General features: G+C 35.8%; 1 protein-coding gene across 6 annotated transcripts in view; it reads right to left on the reverse strand.

The window, feature by feature from the left end:
• Positions 1-26,582, reverse strand: part of ROBO1 (roundabout guidance receptor 1) — a 1,119,036-nt gene that overhangs the window by 470,876 nt on the left and 621,578 nt on the right. For 4 of the 6 annotated variants that reach the window (XM_032406314.1, XM_032406316.1, XM_032406320.1 and 1 more), the window contains exon 3: positions 24,444-24,548. The exons of 1 other annotated variant lie outside the window; for it this stretch is intronic. In XM_032406314.1, coding sequence (XP_032262205.1) covers positions 24,444-24,548 — 105 coding nt within the window. The remainder of the gene's footprint in view (positions 1-24,443; positions 24,549-26,582) is intronic. One more of the 6 variants, XM_032406315.1, reaches the window with a different exon arrangement.

Below are 26,582 nucleotides of genomic sequence, written 5' to 3' on the forward strand. Positions count from 1 at the left end.
AAATTATATAATTAATAATCACATTTAGTAAATAAGAGGATCAGACTTTGACTCTGACTTTGAATTTTCTCTGACTTTGACTATTATTTACTGGTTTTAACAAAGGCATTCTGTCTTATTTAGAGACAATGGAGGACAAGAATAAATCAAATTGCATTTTAATTTAACAAATAGGACATTTGGTCAGTGACCCACAGTGGTTGCAAACCTAAGACCCTGATGTGAGAAGAGGGGAGACTGTGGCCTGAACCCTCCACAAAAACAGTCGTTCTCTACTCTTTCGGCACGTTAGAATCATCTAGTGGAAATTTTAAAACAAGAATATCAGTGTATGCCTTCCACCCCTGGGGTTCTGATTTATTGGCCTGGAACAGATCCTGGGTATGGAAGCCCAGGTCAAGAATCATTCATTTGAAAAGAAGAGTGAGGGGGCGCCTGGGTGGCTCAGTCTTTAGGCGTTTGCCTTTGGCTCAGGTCATGATCCCAGGGTCCTAATATCGAGCCCTGCATCAGGCTCCCTGCTCAGCGGGAAGCCTGCTTCTCCCTCTCCCATTCCCCCTGCTTGTGTTCCTGCTCTCGCTGTGTCTCTCTCTGTCAAGTAATAAGTAAAATCTTTGGAAAAAAAAAAAAAAAAGAAGAGTGAGACTAGGTGCAGGTTTGTCCTCTCAAATTTGTGGAAATCTGGATTGCCTCATTGCAGAATCCTAAACTCTTTCATGGTCACGTTATTTGAAAAATAATGTAATATTCAATTTAAAAAGTATGCCAAGCTAGTGCCAGTCAAGTTGTAAAATGGAATTAGTTGAAAACATTTTACACGAAGTTAGGCTATTTCCAGAAATAATAAATAAGGACATAACACTTGAAAAATTTTTTTCAAGTTGTTCTTCACTGATAAATAAATCCAGTGTTTGTACTGGATATTATTAAAGTAAAATAAATATATAATTGCAGTGTTGTATAGATTATCTCTGTCCTCTAATAAGAGCAGAAACCTAGTTTATAGTACCTTCTGGTTTTTGGTTTTTTAAAATTTACTTTTATTTATTTACTTTTAGTACCTTTTGATTTTTTAAAAAAATTATCAATTCTTATTGTTAACATTTATTTGATACTATGGTGCACATGTCACTTGTTCAGTGATAGGCCTCCACGAGCATCCTTTAATTCTCACACAACCACATTAATTAGGTAACTGTTAACATCATTCTAAGCCTTAGAGAAGTAACTTAGCTCAAAGCCACATTACTAGATTATCTTAATTAATATAGACACAATCCATGCTCTTGGATGGGATGACCTACAAAGACAATCATACCCTAGCCCTATCTTATTTGAAGGACTACTACAAGGCTGTATTAATGAAATCAGGGTAGTATTGGTGCAAAAGAACAGATGTATAGATTAATGTAATAAAACAGCCTAGAGACAGGCCCACATACATATGGGGATATGATCTGTGAAAAGATGCTACCAATGGAGAAAGGATAGATGCCTTTGGTAGATGGTATGGAGAAAATTGACTTACTATATGAACAAAAATAAAAAACTATGTAAAAGGTGACCTTAACATGCATTGAAAAGCAAAACTTAAAAGCAAACCTGTTACTAGAAAAAATGTAGAAGCTTATTTTTGTGACTAACTTAAAAACAAAAACATAAGATAAAATAAGATGTTGTGGTTTATATGAAAATGAAGAATTTTTTAAAAAGATTTTATTTATTATATTTGAAAGAGAGAGCACACAAGTGGGGGTGGGGGGAGGGGCAGAGGGAGAAGGAGAGGGACAAGCAGACTCCCTACTGAGCAGGAAGCAAGACCAACTGAGCCACCCACGTGCCCCTGAAAATGAAGGATTTCTGTTTAAGACACCATGGATAAAGAAAACAGACAAATGACTAAAGGGAAAAGATATCTGAAATATGTAAAAACACAAAAAACTCCTCAAAATCAAGAGGAAAAGGGTGACGACTACAAGAGACAAATGAACAATGTACATAGTCAATTTACAGAAGAAGAATCCCAAAAGGCTGTTGCATACAAAGTGATACTCCAACTCATTAATAATCAAATAAATGAAAATTGAATGATATAATATGATTATACAACTGGTAGATTGGCAACATCATCAACCACCACGGTGTAGCCATTCTGGAGAGCAATCTGGCAATCTGTCAAGTCCAATTTACCTCTAGGTGAGAAACCCAAGTATTAGATCCAATTTGGATTTCACATATTAATTTTATCTTATGAATTCCATGCCTACAGTGAGTAGTAAAAGAGAAAGGAAGCATGCTTTCTAAATTTATATTAGCATTGATATTGCTAAAATAATTATATATGCATTTTTTTGTCCAATTTAGAAACAAGATTTGTGGAAGAGAGATTAAACTGGATTGAAAAAAGTCTCAGTGTAACATTTATGTGGTGGGAAGAGTACAACCCACAGTTACATACCATTAGCCTGAAAGATGTCAACCAATCTCAGTGATGTTGCTTATGGCCATCAATTGGTATTTATGGAGCTCCTGCTGTGTATATGGCTCTGGGAAACATTTATTTTTGTAGGCTGGATTGTCTCTGCCAGTTGCTGAGGGTATCTAGAAGTCTTAGCTTGGATTCTAATTTCTACTTGTTCTGTTCCTGTTAAATCTGAAGTAAAGTTATATATATATATGGAAAGTTCTTGGTTATGCTGGGAAATCTCATAAATCTAGTTATGGTAACAGAGTTGCTATTCACATAGATGGATGCCTTGCTTAAAATTAAAGCAACTTGACTAGTTGAAGAAAATACAATTCTAACAATTGTTTCTTTTTAAAAAAGCAAATATTCTACTTTAAAAATAAAAAATAAAACCCTTGAATATAAGGGAAAAGACAGTATCTTTGTTTTGCTAGTTAAGAGATTTCCTAAAGCCTATAAATCAGAGATTTACTATATTTACCATTTATGAGCTCCCTCTGGAAAACATAAAGCTGTATACTTTTTATTAGGATCTCCTAGTATAGCTTATTTTTATTATTGTGATGTCACATTCTCAGAGTTTCATTAAATTAGCAATATTTTTAATGAACCTTAATTGCTTTGAAGCGTTTTTCTTTCAGTACACTAACATTGCATGAAAAAATAAGACAAATAATTCTATTTTGATAATATGGGACAGTCTCTGAAGGACAGAATGAACTGGATTTCTATTAGCATTTTTTTCATGTATCATTGTGAACTTAAGTCAATAATGAACTGGGTTTAGTGCATTCATCACTTAAGAATGAATTATTTTTGCCAAAAAAAAAAAAAAGAATGAATTATTTTTGCAAAGACCCAAAGTCTAAAGCAAGTGCTAAATCCTAAAACCATGTTCAATTTTAATTAGACTACTTCTGAGTGAGTACTAGTATGAATGATGTACTTTATCATTGAAACGCTCATGATACTTAATGTAGAAAAATCTGGTTACAAACAGTGTGCATTGATTAAAAAATAATATAAGTTAAAACATAGTATATATATACCAAAACACAAGAAGGACAGATTGCAAGTACTTATCATATTTATCATCTGAGTACCTAAAGTACTGAAGTTGCTTAGGAAAGTGAATGTTGTTATAACAGTAATATATCCACTTACAGAGTCATTGGTTATAGATTTATTCCTCTCAAACATGCCTCCCCACTTGCATCTAGCACTTATCTCCACTCATTGAGTCAGTCTTTAAAGAATGGCTTCAGCTAATCCAATAATCCAAAGCAAACACAACACATATCTTACCAGAGATACAGGACTTCACAAAAGAAGAGATTTCCATGAAAGTGTTGTTGGAGAACTGCTTATATGTCACAGAAAAACATTGACAGATGAGATTTTTTTTTCAGAGATCAACAAGTTAAAGGTTGAAGATGACAAAAGTATGACTGGATGGATTCTACACAAAAAATATGAAAATTCTGGTAAAATCAAATGTGAAATGATGAATTTCATATCTTCTCATCACACAATATTTTTCAGAGAAATCTGTTGGATTTGAGGCTTGATGCATCATACAAGTTAGAACAGAGTTGCAAACATAAAATATTTTACTGAACATAACATAAATTACTTTTCCCAAGTTGTAGTCTATTTTTTTTTTAAAGTCTTAATTGCTTTTTCAATTTTAATGACATTTTACCTTTGTCTTTGTGTATTTGTGTGTGGCTGAATTCTCTTTAAGTAGACTTTGTTCATTATGATTACAGGTGGATACAGGTGGATAATGAGAACTACTTGCATCTTAAATGCTGGGTGTTGATTCTATTTTTATTTTGTGCTTTTATTCCTAAATGACTTATACTGGGAGTTTATTACTTATGTAATCATTAAAACCTTCAATATAAGTAATTTGTAGAAATTGGGTGACAGTTTTGAATTGCTTAATTTAAGGAAGCTTATTAATCCACACATTTGTCACACTCTGAGTAGTTTTTAACATTTCTTTATAAATTTTCATTTGGCCAAAATGAAGAGCTAAAGCAATTTTAAATTCAAGAAATAAAATTTAGCAGCATTTCCCCCAGAACTAGAACAAACAATCTTAAAGTTTGTATGGAACCACAAAAGACACAAATAGTCAGAGCAATCTGTTTTTTTTTTTAACACATTCCTCTCTCTTTTTTTTTAAGACTTTTATTTATTTATTTGAGAGAGCAAGAGAGAGAGAGAGAGCATGAGCAGGGGGGAGGGGAGAGGTAGAAGCAGACTCCCTGCTGAGCGGGGACCCTGACTGTGGGGCTCGATCCCAGGACCCCAGGATCATGACCTGAGTGGAGGGCAGATACTAAATTGACTGAGCCAACCAGGTGCCCCTAGTCAAAGCAATCTTGAAAAAGAAAAGCAAACATGGAGGCATCACAACTCTGGACTTCAAATTATATAACAAAGGTATAGTGATCAAGACAGTATGGTACTGGCACAAAATTAGACACATAGATCAATGGAATAGATTAAAAAACCCAGAAATGAACCCACAACCATATGGCCAGTTAATCTTTGCAAAGCAAAAAAGAATTTCCAATGTGAAAAAGACAGTCTCTTCAACAAATGGTGTTGGGAAACTGGACAGCAACATGCAAAAGAAAGAAACTATACCACTTTCTTATACCATACACACAAAAAAAATTCAAAATGGATTAAAGACCTAAATGTGAGGCCTGAAACTATAAAAATCCTAGAAGGGAACATAAACAGTAACTTCTTTGACATAAGCTGTAGCAACTTCCTACTAGATATGTCTCCTGAGGTAAGAGAAACAAAAGGAAAAATAAAATATTGGAACTATATCAAATAAAAAGCTTCAGCATAGCAAAGGAAACAACACAATTAAAAGGCAACCTATGTGAAGGGAAAAGATATTTGCAAATGACATATCCGATAAAGGGTTAGTATCCAAAATATATATAAGTGATATAACTCAACACCCCCCCAAAACAAAGAATCCAATTAAAAAACGGGCAGAAGACATGAATAGACATTTTTGCAAAGAAGACATACAGATGGCCAATAGACACATGAAAAGTTGTTCATCATCACTTACTATCAGGAAAATTCAAATCAAAACTACCACGAGATGCATCTGTCAGAGTGGCTAAAATCAACAACACAAGAAACAACAGGTGTTATCGAGGAAGTGGAGAAAAATGAACACTTAGGCACTGTTGGTGGGAATGCAAACTGGTGCAACCACTCTGGAAAACAGTATGGAGCTTCCTCAAAAAGTTGAAAATAGAACTTCCCTATGATCCAGCAATCACACTACTGGGTATTTACCTGAAGAATACAAAAATACTAATTCAAAGGGATACATGCACCCCTATGCTTATTGCAGCATTATTTACAAGCCAAATATGGAAGCAGCCCAAGTGTCCATTGATTGATGAATGGATATTCAACTGTGTGGAATATCTATCTATCTATCTCACATCTTCTTTATCCATATATATATATATATATATATACACATATATATATACATACATATACATACATATATATATAAATCCATATATATACATATATATATACACACAGTAGAATATTATTTATCCATATATAAACATATAAATATTATTTATATGTTTATATAAATATTATAATATTATTATTAAACACACATATATATACACACACAGTGCAATATTATTCAGCCATAAAAATGGAATGAAATCTTGCCATTTCCAATGACACAGATGGAGGTACAGAGTATAATGCTAAGCAAAATAAGTCAGAGAAAGACAAATAAGATATGATTTCACTCGTATGTGGAATTTAAGAAACAAAACAAATGAGTAAAGGGAAAAGAGAGAGAGAGAAAGATCAAGGAACAGACTCTTAACTTAGAGAACAAACTGATGGTTACCAGAGAGGAGGTGGGTGGAGGGATGGGTGAACTACGTGATGAGGATGAAGGAGGACACTTGTGATGAGCACAGGGTGATGCATGAAAATGTTGAATCACTATATGGTACACCTTAAACTAATATTACACTGTGTGTTAACGAACTGGAATCAAAATTAAAACTTAAATTTTCCCTGAACTTGCCAAAAAAGTTGTTTTAGCTGTAGAATACAGGTGTCTATTTAAAGGCAATGTAAACTATTTCTGATATAACAATCAAATAACTCCTTACTATATGTGAGAATGCTAGCCCGATATGAAAGTATACCATAGAATTTTTATTTCATGTTCTGTTTAAGTAATCCTTATAACTTTGGTTTTAGTTGAATTGGTTGACTCTGATAGTTGCTTGCAAAGCAAATTTAAGTGAATATAGTATAAATGATAAAAACAATTATTAATTTTTATAAACTATTTTTTTCTTTCATGCATTGAAAACTCTAAGATACATATGTATAAATGTCTCATTTTTGTAAGGCAGCAGAAGTAATGAGAACGTTACAGCTACTTGTGTAAAAAAATGCACTTTTGTAATTGAAAGGTGGCCTTATTTTAACTTTTCTCAGCATTTCACTTGTTCACCTAGTCACTTTTAAGCATTGATGAAAAAATCCTAATGCCCATTCAATTTTTACAAAGTTACTGTGGTTATTCTAATACTTCCATTTGAATTAAATCCCAGAGAAATGTGTTAAATTACAATAAAGTGTTAATAACAGAATTTGTTTCCAGAAGCTTCTTTTCATCTCATTTTTATCTTAAAGACAGTCATTAATTATTGAGTTCAATTCTGAATTTCTCCTTATACAACTTTTTCTCCTTGTACAACTACTATTGTTAAAAGAAACTTAAGATAGAAATAGATAAAAAAAAAAGGTTAAAACTAAAAGGAACTATAAGTACACTAAAAGATGTGGTGTCTCACCTCTGGTTAGTTCAGAATAGTGTCTTGGTTAAATTATAGAGTGAATGGTCTGAAGGATTCTCTTCAGAACATTGTCACTAATGAGGATTTCTGTGGCAAATCCCTATTCTGGAAATGGTAATTTTGTTCCGTACAGTTCTTTGTGAAAGGACTTTGTGTGTCTCTGCTCATTCTTTTTAGTTGAAAACGTCTAAAATTGCATTTGAAAAAAGATAATGAATGAACATGTGCTCATAATAATCATACACTGTATGTATTTTAAATCATAAATAGAATGACAGTGTTTTATGTAGCTCTTCATATTCTTGATCTTAAGGTATATCAGAGTGTCTCATTTTTTTTAAATAGAAAAATCAGTTTCATGCATTTGTTTCTGGATTAAGTCTTTAAAAACTGAGGTCATGTCTGACCTGAAAGGACATTAAAATCCCAGCACATCAAACAGATATTTTACAAGACTTAAATCTTGGACAAAAGATCTTTTCTTCTTTCTCTTGGTTTGATTTTAACATAGCTGTGTCGATTTAGAGTACTTTCTCCAAGTTCTATTACATATCGTTTTTAAAATGCAGATGGTAGCATAAAACGTATAACAAAGTAGGCCATGTTATGTAATGGAATCTGGTAGAACTGCAATAATTCTTAAGAAATTAACATTAATAATTTTTTAAAACTCTGTAACCTCAAATTATGAAATATTTCCTACATGCAGAAAACAACACAAATAGAATAGACACTCATTTACATATCACATAAACAACTATTAAATTTTTGCCACCTTTGTATTATATCCAATTTTAAAATAAAAACCAAAACGTACAGATATAACTTTAGCTGCATCCCTGACCCTTCCCACTGGTCACTTTCCCAGAGATAACTAGCATCTTAAAGCTGATGTAAATCATTCCCAGGCATGTCTTTATATTTTTACTACATATACATGGTTCTCTTATTTTGTCTGTAAAATTAAGTGTTATACTTAAGAAATTGATATATCATTATTACTAGTTTTTAAAAATTTTATAGAAGCAACTGAATAGCAGTTCTAGGCTGTTGCCTAGACTTCAATCTTTAAAATTGATTTAGGGGGAATAAAAAGCCCTTTATGTAACAGTTATTACGAAGTGTTCCATTTTTTTTCATGACCTTTGTTTCCCACTTGTATAATCATTTATACCGAAATTCATTAGCCTGCTCCTGAAGAGAAGCACTAAAGGCTATATAAGTAACCATGGGTTAATTGGATAACTGTGGTAATTTGAAAGCTTATACATGCTGACTTCACAATTATTAATAATACATGAAGCTTACTATGGATAGCCCCTACCTTGGAATGGCAAGCAACTGAGATAGAGACTAGCTTCCTTGGATTTGATACTTCTGGCAAATCAGGAAAACTGCCGTAAGCTGTCTCTGACTCAGTTTCCTCATTTACAAAATAGAGGTAATAAAACGCACTCTGTCAGCTTTCATGAGGATTCTAGGAGAGGATGCCAAATAAACAGCACTAAGTGCACACCAGATGTATGTTGTCACAGTGAATGTGAATTGGGTACACTTAATATGTTCAGAAATAATATATAAGTTACTGGCTCATTGACACACTTGGAAGTGTTAAATGCAAAGAATTTTCATTGCCATATTGCCTCTTGATATCCCGTTTCTTGATTAAGTGAGACATAACAGCCTCGCTGGTGGACTTCCTGAGCTAATCTCTCCTGTGGGTTATTTTTATTACTTTTTAGAGATTTATGTATTTATTTGAGAGAGAGAGAGAGAGAGAGAGTGGGCAAGTGGGGGGAGGGGCAGAGGGAGAGGGAAAATCCTGAAGCCAATTCTGTGCTCAGCTTGGAGCCCAACACAGGGTTCCATCCCAGGACCCTGAGATCCTGACCGGAGCCAAAATCAAGAGTCCTCAGCTTAACCAACTGAGCCACCCAGGCGCCCCCCTGGGGGTTATCTTAAAGGCACAGCATCTCTTTTCCTGATAATTTTGTAAGCACCTAATTGCTGTATTAAATCCTTTCTTACTAAATCGTCTAGAATAATTTTTTTTAAAAAAATATTTTATTTATTTATTTGACAGAGAGAGAGGCAGCGAGAGAGGGAACACAAGCAAGGGGAGTGTGAGACGGAGAAGCAGGCTTCCCGCGGAGCAGGGAGCCCGATGCGGGGCTCGATCCCAGGAGCCTGGGATTATGACCTGAGCCGAAGGCAGACGCTTAACGACTGAGCCACCCAGGCGCCCCTAGAATAATTTTTGACTTCTTTGTCTTCAACTCGCCATCCAGTGGAGGCTAATGTCGGCCACAGGACCTTCAGGATGAGAACCTGGGATTTATTAACCGTATGATTTAAAGTGTGATTTGTGATTCCAAGTGACTGAAACCTGAATGCAAATAGGAAATGAGACCTTAGAGTAAATCTTAAAAGTTCGCGTCACAAAAAAACAAAAACTACCTGTGGTGATGGATGTTAACAAATACTGAGTCATATTGTACACCTGAAACTAACATAATGTTATATGTCAATTACATCTCCATTAATTAAATAAAAATGCAAATACAAATAAAAAGGCAAAATGAGACCCTGGCTGTTTGTAACATAAGGTGACATATGAGTACCGCGATGTGTCACCTGTGGTCACATGGCATGGAGTTCCAGCTGAGGCAAGGCTTTGGTGATCTGAATTCTTCTTGCAGTAGGCTATTATAACATTAATAAAGAATGCAAGGACTTTGTGTGTGGGTTGTCTGCTTCTGATTGCATAGAATCATTCAGTGAAGTGATACATACAGCATTTTTAATTCTTGGCTCAAGGCACAATCAGGGGCGTAGAGAATGTCTGTTGACTTGTAGCCTGGGGCCATTAGAGCTAAAATTCTGACTCGGTATTGCTGGAGTGGGGTCTTTCATGTGAAAATGTAGAGCACTGACTGGGGAGAGTGCAGGAACGTGAAAAGGGAATGGAATTGTATGGACGGTTTCAGATTACCTGAGCACTCCAAACCCCTCAGATCCCACTGATCTTTCCTTGCCAGCAGGTAGAGCCCTTTTTTCTCATCAGATGAAGCTGGATCTACCTTGCTTGGAGACTGTGGGGTAGTTACCACGTTAAAGGATACCCATTCACCTGGTACCCCACTCTAATGCTAATTACCTCCAAAGCAAAGATCAAATTCCCAACAGGTCACAGTCACAATACTTGGCCCAGGAAGAGAAGGTTTACTGGATTTTGCTAACTTACACCAACAGAAACCTGGAGAATATCTATGGAATATGATTCTAAATGTGCTGGACCAAAAAAAGGAGAAAACTAATTTTAAAGTGACTGCATGTATTAATATGGTTGGATTTAACAGAGTTCTAGAATCAAAGGGCTAGTTTGAACAGCTGAAAGTGGTTCTAGCTGTATGCTTTGTATGGACTGAAACTTAGACTCAAATGACATGTTTAGTAAATAAAATTTAGATGCCAGAAATTCTTTGGCATAACGGAGAAGGAGGAATGCACGTGGCTATCAAGCACTTGACATGTGGCTAATCCAAATCAAGATGTCCTTTAAGTGTAAAATTGTGCAAAAATATGTAAACTATCTTAGTAATAATTTTTATATGGATTACATATTGAAACAATATCTTATAATATTAAGTTAAACAAAATAGAATGTTAAAAATGATTTCATTTATTTCTTTTTACTGTGTTTTAAAATACGGCTTCTAGAACATTTAAAAGTAACATGTGCCTTACATCTGTGGCAGGCATTATATTTCTGTTGTGCGGCTGCTGCCGAGGGATTCAAACATCTGAGTGGATTTATCATCTGTGATATACTTACTCATCTTCTTACTCTGTCTTTTAGAAGGGCCCAGAAGACAATCCCTTTAACAAGGCATTCAGTACTACACTCGAGAGAGGAGATCCTGTATCCTTAACAAGGTTGTTGTTTGCTCTCTGTAGGCTAATCATGAAGTTAGGAAACACTGCCATTGTAATTAGCTCTGATCTTAGTGTGGATGATATGGTTATGGAGCGGCCAAGGCCAAATGCTAGCAGTTAAGTACCAAAGACAAAGTGTGTAGGGTTTTTCAGTAGTCAGTGGACTCCCAGTGATATTTTGTTATGGATTACAAATGATGATTGCTTAGAATTGAAATAGTTGTGAAGTTACCAAAGTATAATTGAGTTTAAATTAAAAAAGAATCTAGGTGTGGTGAAAAAGACCTGACTTGAGTCACGTGGTGGATAGTTATGGCCCATCACCCAATCACCAGATCATGAGCCCTTGCCCAATGCATAGGCTGGGAACCCCATAACCATAGGAAAGGCCAGGTAGTTGTGAAAAAGGACCATGTGATACCATCAAATTTATGTACTATAAGTTTCTTTCTGGACTTGCCTAAAAGAAGTCTATTTATCAAGATGTCTGATTTAAAGAAGGTGAAATGCAGACTATTTGATATATTAATACCTACAGATCAAGGGCGCCTGGGTGGCTCAGTTGGTCAAGCTTCGGACTCTTGATTTCGCCTCAGGTCATGATCCTAGGGTCATGGAATCAAGCACCTTGTCAGGCTCCATTCTCAGCGTGGAGTCTGATTGTCTCTCTCCATCTCCCTCTGCCCCTCCCCACTGCTCATGCACATGCTCTCTCTCTCTCTCAGATGAATAAATAAATCTTAAAAAAAATTATCTACAGACCCAGAACACTATTGTATTTCATTAGTCATACGACTTAATTTTATCCAAAGTACATCTGCTGGTGTGCCTGAAAATTCATCTGTGGCAATCTTCCCAGTTATTGAATACATAGCTGAATCAACAATTAGCAGAATAATACATTGTCTCCCTGATCCATTGAATGAGCGCTTTTTTTTTTTAAATAGTAGGAAGCCCTTAGAATTGCCACTCTCTATAAAATTGAAAAATCAAATGAAATGCCATATCCTCTATGAAAACATAAGCCAGTTTGTGTCAGTTTCAAGGACTTAAAATATACAGTGGGTGTTTGTATTTGTACTTACTTATCCCAATTAAAGTTTCCTTTGTCCTGTACAAAGGAGAGGTTTCTGAGAATGACAATGGTTACTGTATATTTAATCAGATGAAGATTTAAATGTTAAAGTCTCTTTACTAGAGAAAATCAACAGAGACCATCACACACAAAAAATGCAGCTACTGTTATAGCAAATGCATTTCTCTTTCTCCAGTAAATGAATAATACAAGAATAATCTTGCTTTCATTTTGGGAGGTATGGTACTACATATTCACTGTCTTACGTAAGGGCTACGTTAACTCTCTCTCTTTGTTTCTCTGGAATCTTCATCACAACACTCTCACCAAACCAATGTCCTGGTCCACTAGATTGCTGAAATCTTGCTCATAGATCTTGGTGAGCAGTAGGGAGCAGTTACTTTATATGTCTTTGTAAGGGACACGCATTTCAAAGGATGGGAGATTTATCCCTTAAAAATTTACCTTTCTGCATACTATCCCTGTGAATTTGTGGGGTCAAGTCATGTCAGGATATTCTCACCAAAGTGAAAGATAAATGGCTGCTCCTTGAACTACATTTTTCAGCAAGGTGTCTTCTTGCTGGGTATCTTTGGATAACGGAGGAAACATATACCATATTATTTGGGTGAGTTATCCCTTCCTATTTGCCAACTACCCATAATGTTCCTCCTTTTGAGTGTGACCCAGAGTGAGAGAAGGCTGTTGTACCAATCCAGCTTGCACTGCAAAACAGCTCTCTTATTTGGGCTATCTGACTGAGTAAATCCAATTGTGCCATGATGGGATGTGCTTCTGGTATTCTGATAGTAGAATCACAGCATAGAATGTCTATGGCTTTAGAGAAAAGCAATGACCTCTTTGGAAAACAATTAATTTTCTTTTGAAATCCAGTTTCTGTTTGGCAACTTAGGTCTAGGAGTGATTGCGTTTCTGATTAAGGGAACATAAATTCCTCCCCGATTCATGCAACCATCATCAACTGGGTGTTGTTTGATCCTCTAAGTCAGAAAGTTAGGTATGCACAGCAGCCTAACATCATCAAGGGGAATTGACATTGACAGAGCAAGATGAGGCTCAATCAGTTTCTGAAAGCACAAAATGTTGTACGTGCAAGTAGCTCCCGTTTGTGATGCATGTGTTCCTGCTAACTGCCACCTCTTACTTGATCCATACACATGGCTACATGGGATGTTTCTCATTATCAGTTGACAGGGGAAAATACTAAGCTGGATACTCATTCAGTTTCTGCATGATATGTTGGCATTGGTTGGAAGTGGACTGCTGCTGCATTGTATCTCATAGAGGAGTGCCATGAAGGACAATAGGGAAAGTAAAGCCTTACTGTGGGAAGAACTTCAAGTGATATGACTGGTCATTCATTTTACCTGGAAGGAGAGATGATGAGAGATATATGGACCTAGACTGATTCAAGAATAGTAGCTAAAAGGTTGAATGGATGTTTGGGGTGTCAGAAGGGAGAAGTTTGAAGAATACAAAACAAGAAAATCTGGGCAAAAGACTATGAGATGGACCCTTTGAAATGAATTCAGAATTGATATTGGTGTGCTGGGTGAACACTTAGAAATGAGCATGTGTTGCATAGGAGTTTTTAATAAAGAGGTAGCAATGTTGACCCAGATGTCATTCAGCTCCTTCCTCCACTGTCCCACTGCTTGCACAATTGGCTCATGAATAGTGTGTTCAGGTAGCACGAAGGGAAGTTTTGTGTGGGTTCAAAAACATAGTATTACTCTCAACAAAACTGAATGGCCACCAATACTGCTGACAGCCCAATCTGCCCATAGAATAATGCTGAACCATCTATATGATAATAGCATATGACATCCATCCTGCCAACTTGGTGGTAGGATAATTATATTGAACTCCTTTCTTCATGGGGGAGGGAGAAGTGATATATCTTCACTGGAATAGATCTATGAATGAATTCTTTCCTTCCCACCATGCTTTTGCCAGACCCACCACCTGTGCAATTACTGTATGCCTTGTTCTATATCAGTTTATCATGCATAACATGGCTTTTGAACAAAGAAATTATTTTTCAGCAGTGAATTGAAAGAAAGAACTGAGTATAGGCTTCTGTAACAGTGGAATGATCAAACTGAATATTCAGTATATTTAGTTATGGAACCATTTGGGTGCCTTATGAAGTTACATTTCTTTCCTCAAGGAAGAGGCAAATGTTCTGAACCAATGACAAATTCCTTGTTTCTTCATTGCTAGTCTGGTAATGATTAGTGTTGTTCTCCAAGTATTTCTAGCTCTGCCCCCTCCAAGTGCCATGGTAGGATTGCACTTTCCTATTCTGTTGGTTAGGTGTGTCCATGTGACTTTCTCTGGATGAATAAAAGAGCAGAAGTCACTTCTGTGCAGAAACTGTTAAAGTCAGTTCATGATTATTATTATTATTATTTTTAAAGATTTTATTTATTTATTTATTTGACAGAGAGAGACACAGCGAGAGAGAGAACACAAGCATGGGGAGTGGGAGAGGGAGAAGCAGGCTTCCCGCTGAGCGGGGAGCCTGATGCAGGGCTCGATCCCAGGACCCTGGGATCATGACCTGAGCTGAAGGCAGATGCTTAACGACTGAGCCACCCAGGTGCCCCAGTTCATGATTATTCTTATTGCTACTGTAATCATGGAAGCCTGCGTCATGGTGGCATATCATTAGCCTGGGGAATCTGAATTATGTTGAAGAGCACTGTGTCATGCCTTTAGTGAAACATATATTTTTGTTGTGTTGCCTTGGGACACTTATTTTGAATTGCCTTGGGAATTTTATTTTTGCTTGTTATTATACTATTACTTGCTATAGTACTCACTTATAGCTGTGATACCAACATGTAGCTGATTCAAAAGTTTCTTTGTAGCAATGTAAAATAATAGTAGAATGTTTTATTTTTATAGCAAACCCTTATGTACTGATTGCATAGCCCTCTAAGTATTAACTTTTGGCCATGAGCTAAAGTTAGACTAATGTCCATGAACTATGAAAAAAAAAATCCTATAGGAATAAATGTAAGGATTAAAAATGGTCATTGCCTAAAATTATCTCTAAAAATCAGAGTTTAGGAAGAGTCAGCCAATTATCTTTTAGTTTCCAAAAAATTAGTCACCAAATATTATTTCCTTTTTATGAATCAGAAAAATCCAAAACAAAAAAGCAGGATGATTTGCATAGGACCACAGCAGAAAGTAAAGTAGTGCAGGAATGAGACTCCACCCTTGACCGTGTCCTGACAGCTTCTGACTGGAAGTCTAGTGTCACGCCGTTGACATGTACTGCTGAGAAGGCTTTGGGCCTCTGGCATATCTTTCCAGGTTAGTAGGGAGTCATTTTTTTCTTTCTTTTTTTAAAAAAAATTATTTATAAGAGAGAGAGAGAGCACAAGCAGGGGGAGTGGCAGGCAGAGGGAGAAGCAGGCTCCCCACTGAGCAAGAAGCCTGATGAGGGACTAGATCCCAGGACCCTGGGATCATGACCTGAGCTGAAGGCAGACACTTAACCAACTGAGCCACCCAGGTGACCCAGTAGGGAGTCATTTCTAAAGCCAGGCCTCTATGAGCATTGTGGAGAATAGTTAAGCTAAAATATTGTCTTGCATAAATTGCTGGTTAAATAAAGATTCTTATTGAATTATCCAGATAATAAGGTATTTGCTTTACGTAGATGCTATGACATAAGAATTTTTTTTAAATTAAAATTTCTTTTAAAAACTTTTAATCTGAATTCCTTACTATCTACAGGTGTTCTGTTTTCGGGACATCAGCATACTTAAAGAATGCCTGTTCACTTGATTTTTCTGAGTATGTTTACTTATCTCTATATGTCTAAAAATTGCACTTTGGATATATTTTAAAAATATGTCTTTCAAAAATTCAAATCAAAACTATTCGTAAAAAGTATTTTTTCCACTTGAATTTCTAATTAAAGTAAAATGAAATGCAATTTTACTATAAAAATCAAGGCTTTTCCATTTCCTAAAATCTCAGAGACTGTACTCTTTCTTCCCACACCATAGAAAATCAACATATTTAACTGCAAAGTTTTCCACACTGAAAATATTATCAAATACTAAGTATAATAGTCCATGCCTTAGTCAACATCTTTTTGGAATGATTTAAATTTCCAAAATGTTCATGAAAAATTCTAGAATTAGAGCTAGTGTCACTAATGTGAGGACAACATAAAATTTGCTTATTTCTTAAAAAAGATTTATTTACTTATTTTAAAGAGAGACAGAGCATAACTGGGGGGGGAGTGCAGAGGAGGGAGGGAATCTCAAGCACACTCCACACTGAGTGCAGAGCCCTATGTGGGACTCTATGTCACCACCCTAAGATCACGACCTGAGCTGAAACTAAGAGTTGGACACTCAACTACTGAGCCACCCAGGCACCCCATAATTTGCTTAGTTTTTTTTTAAATAATTGGGATAAACTGCTTTAAACTCTTCTTTCGTAGAATCCTATTGTCATTAGAGTTCAGCTTACTTCTTAATGCTCAAATCTACTTGAAGCTTCCATGTCTCATGTCCCTTAAGCTTTGGAAAGACAGGTGTACGCATATCCACTCTCTATTGTCAATAACTGTGAAAATGAAACAATTTTTTTCCTTTTCCTCTCAATTCAGGAAGACTTCTGGAGTATTATAGATAAATTTAACCCATGATCCCAATCTTCTGTCTCATTTGCTTCTTTTCACATTTTTGAGAATTGGCAAAATTGCCTAATAATTGAGGTCACACAAAACAAATTACAAATTTGATGGTTTTATAATTCTGGGGGAAAAAAAACATGTATCTCTTTTCCTTAACTACTTAAGACTAACTCAGTGGTTAACTTGATGTGATATTACATATTATTCCCAGTATGCAACTATAGCAAGTAGAAATGGCTTAATTTATTATTTTAAGAAATGTTTTTATTTTTATTTATTTTTTATTTTTTAAAGATTTTATTTATTTGAGGGGGAGGGGAAGGAGCAGAGGGAAAGAGACAAGCAGACTCCCCGCTGAGCATGGAGCCCCCATGTAGGGCTTGATCCCACCACCCTGAGATCATGACTTGAGCCGAAATCAAGAGTCGGAAACTTAACTGACTGAGCCACCCAGGCTCCCCAAGAAGTGTTTTTAAATTTCTTATTATATACAAATTAATTCACAATTAATGCACAAGTTGGCAAACAGCATGTTAATGTGGAGGCACCAGATATGATGATCCAGATAGGAGTCATGTGTGATGTTAATTTTAACAGAGTTTAGATCTTATATACCTTCATGTACCTAGTACAAGGTTCTCTCCAGAGCAGATACTCAATATGTGAATTTTGTTTAATTAAATGAATAAATGATTATCCAGATATTTCATAGAGAGTAAGATAGGCATTTTATATGAACTTGTAAATTAGCATGTTATTTTCTAGAGCCAAATATAAGGTACTTTAGGGGAACCTGAGTGGCTCAGTCAGTTAAGCGTCTGACTTTGGCTCAGGTGGTGATCTTAGGGATGGAGCCCCATGTGGGCCTCCTTGCTCAGCGGGGAGTTTGCTCCTCCCTCTCCCTCTGCCCCTCCCCCCCCCCCCCCCGCTCTTTCTCTCTCTCTCTCTCTCAAATAAATAAATAAATCTTTTAAAAAAAAGTATACGTAGGGGCACCTGGGTGGCTCAGTCGTTAAGTGTCTGCCTTCCGCTCAAGTCATGGTCCCAGCGTCCTGGGATGGAGCCCTGCATCTGGCTCCCTGCTCGGCGGGAAGCCTGCTTCTCCCTCCCCCACTCCCCCTGCTTGTGTTTCCTCTCTCGCTGTGTCTCTCTGTCAAATAAATAAATAAAATCTTAAAAAAATAAATAAAAAATTAAAAAAGTATGTTACCACTATAGTGTTAGTTTTATTTTATTCTGCAGTTTATTTCCTGTACTTTCTTGTTTCCTAGCAATTCTGTGAAGTATTTTAAGTTAGAAAAAACACTAAAAATTGGATTTAGGAGACACTAAGTTTTTATTTTTAAATATCTGTACTATCTTGGTTAAATCATGACAGCTATAAGGGTTTTCATTTGCTCACCTGTAAACTCATGATTTTTATGTAGATTTCTAACACTTTATCCATATTTTGGGAGCTGCAGACATATAGTAGAAAAAGCAGTTGACTAGAATCAGAAAAATCAGCTTGAAATCTCAATTTACGAAGCTCTGAATATTGGAGAATGAGAAAGAGCTTTCAGAAATTTAACATGTAATAAATACAAAATATTTCTAAAAGTATTGGTAGACAATAAATATCAAGGATGTTTCCCAGAAAAAGAGAGAGAAAGAGGCAAACCAAGAAACAGATTCTTAACTATAGAGAACAAACTGATGGTTACCAGAGGGGAGGTGGGTGGGAGGATGGGTTAAATGGGTGATGGGGATTAAGGAGTGCACTTGCTGTGATAAGCACCAGGCGTTGTATGGAAGTGTTGAATCACTATATTGTACATCTGAAACTAATATTATACTATATGGTAACTAACTGGAATTTAAATAAAAACTTAAAGAAAAGAATGTTTCCTAGAAAGTTGGAAGGAAAATGACAAATAATCAGAAATTAGGAAAGAAAAGAAACTTAATGAATCAACCTAAGAGGTCAATTGCCTAACAGCAATTCCAAAGGGCAGCAGACAATGCAGAGATTGGCATTCTCAAAAAATAATTTAAGAAAATTTCCCATAATGGAGATAAATGATTCTCCTATTTGCAAGGCCCCTCAAGTACCCAGCGTAAGGAAGAAATAAACAACAAACAAAAATGGACAAGCTACCGCAAAGCACATCAGAGTAAAACTTCTTTATTTTTGATGTTTTTTAAAGTTCTATTATGATGTGCTTTCTGGAGACAAGGCTCTGTTAACAAGGAGATAAACCAGAAAAGAGGAAGACATGAGATTTAGGAAATAGGAGATCTACCAAAAACAAGTGATGAAAAAAGTCCGAGGTCTAGAGAGAAACCATTCATTTTGGGATAAAAACATGGAGTATTCAATGAGGAAGATATCTGGAAAAACCTCAGGCCAGTGGAATGTTAGATAGGATTAAGCATTTAGGAAGTTTAAAAATGCAATTAACTGCAGAAAATAAACAATCTCATACAAAGAAAGAATAACATGTAATTGCAATTATAGTATTTTACTTGGCTCTGTAGTAGATTCACCTAGGGAAAATTTGCTTTGTCATGCCAATATAAACTGTTAATTTAACAAAGAATGTGCTAGCAAGAGAATGGGTAAAAGAAAGTGTCTAAAACTGACAAATCAAGAACCATTTGTGGATGTATATTATTTAAAATAGAAAACTATCAGAAGACACATCTGAAAGAGAAAGAAAAGTCGTTAATGGATGCGGGTTCAAGGATAGGAAGGTGAATTAGGACCCCCTTGATTTTGTTTAAAGCTTTTGTCCTATTTGATTTTTTTTAGAAAATACGTGCATCAGTTAGTGTGATAATAATGGATCTAGGATAAGAATTAGCAGAGCCCTAAAATATTGGTGACCAGAACAGTGGTGTTGCATAGGAGCATGGCTGAGCTATTTAATTTCTAACTGTGTGCTCAAATGTAGCTTATAGCCACAACCTCAACAACCTCTCATAACCTCTGTAATGTTGGAGAAAGTGTAATTAATTTGGGACTGTTTCTATCCTAGAGTACTGAGGCAGACATTAGGCACTGTTGCTTTTAATAATGGCCCCTTCCCAAGAGAGTGGTAATGAGGATTAAATGAGTTACTGTATGTAAAGTGTTCAGAAAATTGCACGGCATACATGAAGTGATAATAAGGGCTGGTTATTAGTATCAATACATACATTTGTAAAAATGCACATGCCATGATGGAAATTTTGTTTGATCTTAATTGTGAATCTATGTAATTAAGAATGTAGAGGGACAGAAGAATCAAAGTCACCATCAATTCATAGTTATTTGTCAAGATTTCAAAACATGAGGCAAAATATGTTTTGGGGGTTGCTATTCGAGTGCATGTGGGCAAACACACTAATTTGTCCAAGACTTTTTTAAATAAGAGAGCATATATTTTGTTTCCTTTTAAGCAGCATTATAACCAAACTTTACTTGGAAGTAGTATTAAGAAGTAGAAGACTCTATTATGCCCGTTTGAAATGACTCTGGGATTTCTGATATTCCATGCCTAGATTTTAACTTAAATTGATACCTACATGAATCTGATAATTATTCAGTTTTAGGATTTTTAAATTTGCATTGAGCTTTGCTTCCATTATATTACTGTAAATACAGAAGTCTAATCCTTAAAACAGACCTATGGAGATAGGGGACATTATTTTATTTTTAGTATGTAAAATGGGGACAAACGATATATTTTAGACATTATAAATAAAATTTACAGACTTTTTTTGGTACTCAGAAAAAAACAGATAAAGTTAATTTCTTTTCTAATTAATAATTACTGCTTTCTAAAAGATTAAGAACGCTACTAGTCTGTCAGTAGCTCTCACTTATTCCCTTTTTATGTATCAATAAACTTCTCTTCAAATTTTTTGTCACTAACTAAAGATCTACATGGATTATATGTATATTTCAGACATTTAAATATTCTTAAACGTATTAATTTTTTTCATATTCGTGAAATCCCATATGCACTTCCAGAAGTCAAAAACAATGTACTCTTTTCAGGTGCTCCTTTAAAACAATCATTGATTACACATCCAACCTCTTTGGAATGATGTGTGTCTGACCACACAAAGTGCTGCTTTGAAACCCCATCTTACTTGTTCTCGCAACAAAGGTATATACTATGAACTGTTAAATAATCCCCAATATTTATGAAATGCTTGGTTAAACAGGAAATGGTCTACTTGTCTAAATAATGCACAAGTCCACTTTAATAACACATCACCATGCCACCCGAGAAAATTGCTCTCCATTCGTAGATCAGTAAAAGACTGAAATGTTTTTCAAATCTTACCCTGCTTTATAATATTGTGACTAATGATGGTAAGGTGAAAAGGAATCAAAAAGGAATACTTACACCATTTAGATAAGTACGGCATATGGTTTAATCAGCAAGTACTATTAATAAGAGATTACCATTCATTGACTAGATCATGAATAAAAATATTAATTTATGTGTATGATCTGAGATCCATGGATTCTACTTTGTTGGGCCAATTTGATAGTGATGGTCCTAAATGGTTTGAGTAGTAGAGCAGATGTAGTGACAAATCAGCTTGCAGTGAAATTATACTCTTTGTAGTGGTCAAAAAAGAGAATTGGGGGGGCGTGAATATGAATTTTAGTGAACTGGTGATTTCCTTTTGGGACTGTTTCATGTTCCCTCCAAAATGTTTTTGAGAATTGTACAGATTCCTCTGGGAGGCTTTTCTTCTTTATATACATGAGTGTTAGGGGAAGAGAGAAAAGTCTCACTCGTCAGCTCAATGAAGTGAAACAACATATACTACAAAATAAACATCTGGTACATACAATTTTCACAGTCATTTTGTGATATTGTGCAAAATATATAGACCCCTCAAATAATACCTGATATATACATTTACCCTGCAACTAACTCATATCAATGACTTATTTGACAACCGCTTTGTATATTCTCTATGTTGCTTAATATTTCTATTTTATTTCTAACAGTGTTCTTGCTGCTATATCCAGAGTTACTAAACTCCAGATATACCATAGATAATTTACATTAAATATGTAAAAATGTTCCTGAGCAGATAGACCATCTCACTTCCTTCTGAACTGAATTTCCTCTAATATAAAGATTTTATCAACTTAATTTCATATGATCAGAGTAAAGGGAATTCACACACACACACACACACACACTCACATACACACACTTATTCACACATACTCGCTCATATGCACACAAAATAAATCTATTGGTAGTTTCAAGTAATACTTTGCACCTCAGAGCTGAGATCTTTATAATTGTTATCAAGCAGACAAAAACCATTTTTTTCCTCTTTAATTTTTCTTATCACATCCAGTGGAGGTTTTAATGAGCAAAGGAATGGTCAATATGCAAGTGAAAGAGACAAATAGCATCTTTAATTCATATAGTAGAAAAAAGGTTCCTGACTAATGAAGAGTTTACTGAAACAAAATATCCGGAATGACTTCCTTTGACTAGAGTTCACAAGCAGTTATAGTTTCAGGAACAAAATTATTCAGAAGATTGTTTTCCAGTCACATCACATTAATGTGCTGCTTTAATTAGTTCCCTTGTAGAATATAAAGATAGTTTTATGAGTTCATTACCTCATAATAATTCATCTGATATGTTTAATAGCAGAAATCTGATTACTGATTAACCTAATGAGGAAAAATAAACAGAAATAAAAAATGTTTTAAATGCTACATTTAGTCTTAAATGTATTGTTATTCAAGTTCTCTTAATTCAATGCTCCAACATGATTTATGCATTGGAGATATATAATTTTCAGGAAATCCATAAAAGACAAAGAGCAAACCCTATTAGTGTATCTAAACAATGCAGTTGTTTAGACCGGGTGAGCACAAGGGAATACAACTAGGACGCACTGGCAGATGAGGATACCCATGAGAAAGAACACTACCTCCAATTCCTCCTTTCATACAGATGAACTTCCTTGGTATTTGTGGTATTAAGAAATGACATTTACAACTCTTGTGCTAGCTAAGTTTCTGGAAAAGTATCATACCGGCTCCCTCATCATCTCACCACCAATGGGCTTTGATTTGTCCTTTAATCTCAGTTCTCAGGTGAAAGATAAGAGAAAAATGAGAATGAGTCATCCATAAGACTAAAATAAGTAAAATAAATATTAAATTATTTATAAAGATGTTATTCATTTTGATACTTATTCCAACTGTTTAAAACCTGAAATTGCGTAAAGGGGAGATAATATTGGAGAAAATTATTTCTATGAAAATAGTGAGGCTGCTTCTAAAGTAAAGTAGCAGTTTATTACTTTATACAATGTGAAACGTGTCTGTTGGATTAGTCTCTTCCTAACACAGTCATCTGTAAGATTGTAATGATACAGAAGACTTCTCCATTATCTTTAACTCCAATTGCCTCAACATGTGCGCATGCGTGCGCGTGCACAAACACACACACACACACACACACACACACACACACACACACCGATCCACAGCCCACAACCTAGCAGTCTACAGAGAACTGTGCTAATAAGAACTAATGAAAAGAATATAATAAATAGCTGCTATTACAACAAGACCTCTATTACATCATTATCTGATTCAATGGGCTATAAGTGATGTATTTTATTCTTTGCCTTTATCTAAAGTTGCAGTCAAATTCTCAGTTAGATGTGTAACTTATGTGTTTATATTTAGAATTACACTTACAAATTCTGCATGAAACATTTATATATTTCCAAAGCAATCATTCTTAGACATTCATAATATGAATTATTTCCAACCCATCCAATTAGTTAATTTTTACTTTAATGCCAGTGTATGCATGCATCTACTTAAAACATGGTTCATAGATAAGGTAACAATAAGTCCATTCAAACACAATCCTGAGATATAAGTTGGTAATTATGATTGCATTACTCTTGTTAAGAGTTTGCTTTCTGTTGTTTATAAGACTAAAAGTGTAACCAAAACAAACAAAAACTACAGATAATTTTGAAACCCAATTACTTGCAGATAGTCTTATTTCTTTAATATTTAGTCAAATATTAAATCTCTAAGATAATATTACATTATCTGTCTAAACAAGTTAGCAATGTCACAGTTTCAGGCTGAGAAGCATTCTTTTATATTAAAAATAGACAACAAGAAAGCATGCAGTGTTTATATTAAATTTCTTTTCCCCAAAGAGTTGACTTGAGAGAGATGACCTCCCAGCTGAAGAATGAAGTCTGGAAAATGAGGACCAGAAGTTGTAGTGGTTGTTAGCGGGAAGCAGGGATGAGGAGATAATTTTATACAGGTGGTTGATGATTGATGGAGGTGGAGGCATTTTAGGAGGCACCGACAGTTAGTATTTGGGAAAGAAAACACTCTACCTGTGTAGCCCAGCGAATTGTCATCATTATCAGAGGTGGGGATTGGCGTCCCGTTGTCGTTCCCCCTCTCTAGGTCTTCAGGGTCTGTCGGAAACAACACCAGAGCTGCTGATGGGGTCACAGGAGTAAGGGTAGTTGCCATTTCGATCACAGCATGTCCAGACACAAGTAAATCCACATGTGACAGAAAAACACACAGGGACAACACACAGCACACTTCCTCCTTGCCCCTCCTGCAGCATACTAAGCCGCATGGACGTCTCAGCATCCTGGCTTACAGTTTCTACTCCTTCTCCTTAATTTCCCTAATTCTCGGCTCTGCCTGCACCTTTGCTGCACTTCAAAGCTGGCGGAGGGCTCTGACTGCCCTCTGTGAGGCCGCCAGCAGGACTGAGGGAGCATATGGAGGAGCGAGAGGGCAGGGTGGCTGAATGCTAGCATTGCTAATTTTCCACCTTATTGTTAATCAAAGCTATTGACTGTGATCACTCCCCATCATCGCTTCATCTCCTGCCAATTACAGGCTCAAGGGACTGTACCTCATATGGGGGGGGGGGGAGGGAGGGTGTGGGGAAAAATAGGGTCTTGTCAAATAACAGGGTGGATGATAAAAATGTCATACTTCTCCCGAGCAACAGTAAAGAAAGCAGTGTGCATCATCGCATCCTTCGGAAGGCGACAATTTGTCATCTTAAAGGACGGAGTTAAATTTACTGAAACGAAGGCATAAGTAAAACAACACTTAACTTCGGACATTTTGGGTTGGATATTTTAAAACCTCCCCAATTGCTCGAGATTCTATATCACAACCATCCAGATAAGTATTTTCCTTCCCTTACTCTTGTTTGTCTTGAATAAAAGGAATGTTTTTTATGCTTTGCTCAACGACACCACTACTAATTCCCCGAGTGCTCAGTCACTGTGTATGTCATATCTATGCGTGTTCGATAAATATGAGCAGAGTATCTAGCTTCCTAGCTGCTAAGCAGACACAGACACAATAAAATCCAAGTGTATACCTCCTAAATCGAATACTGTGGAGTCATAGGTCATTCATGTGGAGGGGTTCTGCAGGCTTTTTATCACCTTAAACAGCATCTACAGAGAATTTCTCGGTCTGAGCAGTGAAGGAGCACAGCTGTTTACTCGAGGAAAAAAGTATGTCACTTATGACTGAGGCAGCGAGTACACGCAGGTAATGCCCCTCTAGAAACATCACAGGGGTCATTAATTCTGTGCCCCTGCTAGCTTTTTTAGCTAGGTTGACACATTTTGTCTTACACACAGCTTTTCAGGGATGATTTAGAAATTTTTAAAAGAGGATACAAAATCTAATATGAGTCACTTCGTGGCTTTTTGCATGTAGTGTATTTATCCACTCTATCTCCCTGCCTCTCCTTCCCAGCTCATGTGTCATATAATTAACCTGATGTGGCTCACATGAAGAAAAAAAAAAAGGTGCGGATCTGTGCAGACTAAAAGGAAATGCTCATTATTGCTCTATTCATCCTTGCCTTTCCAGTGACGGCTGTTGTCATATTTTTCCTTAAAGTCAAGTCTGGAAGTGGTATAGCAGGAAAAGCATCCACTTTCGACACCCCCCCCACCGCCCCCCACCAAGTCTGTTAACTTATTTGTATGCATTAATTGTTTAAGGCAGTTTTAAGTCACATCAATAAGAGAGAATGGGAAACAGGCATTTTTTGTGTATTTTTCCCCAGTGTTAGCACAATGTTCTGCCACAAACTAAGTAACCTTGCTCAAGTAGCTAACCAAATAAAAGAGGTTGATGCAGGAGGATAAATAGAAGGTCCTGGTTCAAATGTATTAAAAGGCTTTTAAGGAAACCTCCCCTGCTTATCCACAACATTGTGTTAAAAGATATGAAGCATTTAGGGTCACCTTAATTTTTCAGAGTAATTACCTTTAGTTACAACTGTAGCTTTTCAAAGGAAATACTACCTTTAATTTACGATGGAATATTTTATTTAATGTATATGCATACATTTGTAATCCCTCTGTTAAAAATAAAATAAAAATCTATACACATCCACAATGTGAACTCATTTTGACTATACACTATCATAACTTTTGCATGCTTTGTTATTGAATGTTCCCTGACAATGAGGATATTACAAA

This window comes from Phoca vitulina, unplaced genomic scaffold (assembly GCF_004348235.1).
Source record: "Phoca vitulina isolate PV1807 unplaced genomic scaffold, GSC_HSeal_1.0 scaffold8, whole genome shotgun sequence".
Lineage (NCBI taxonomy): Eukaryota > Metazoa > Chordata > Mammalia > Carnivora > Phocidae > Phoca > Phoca vitulina.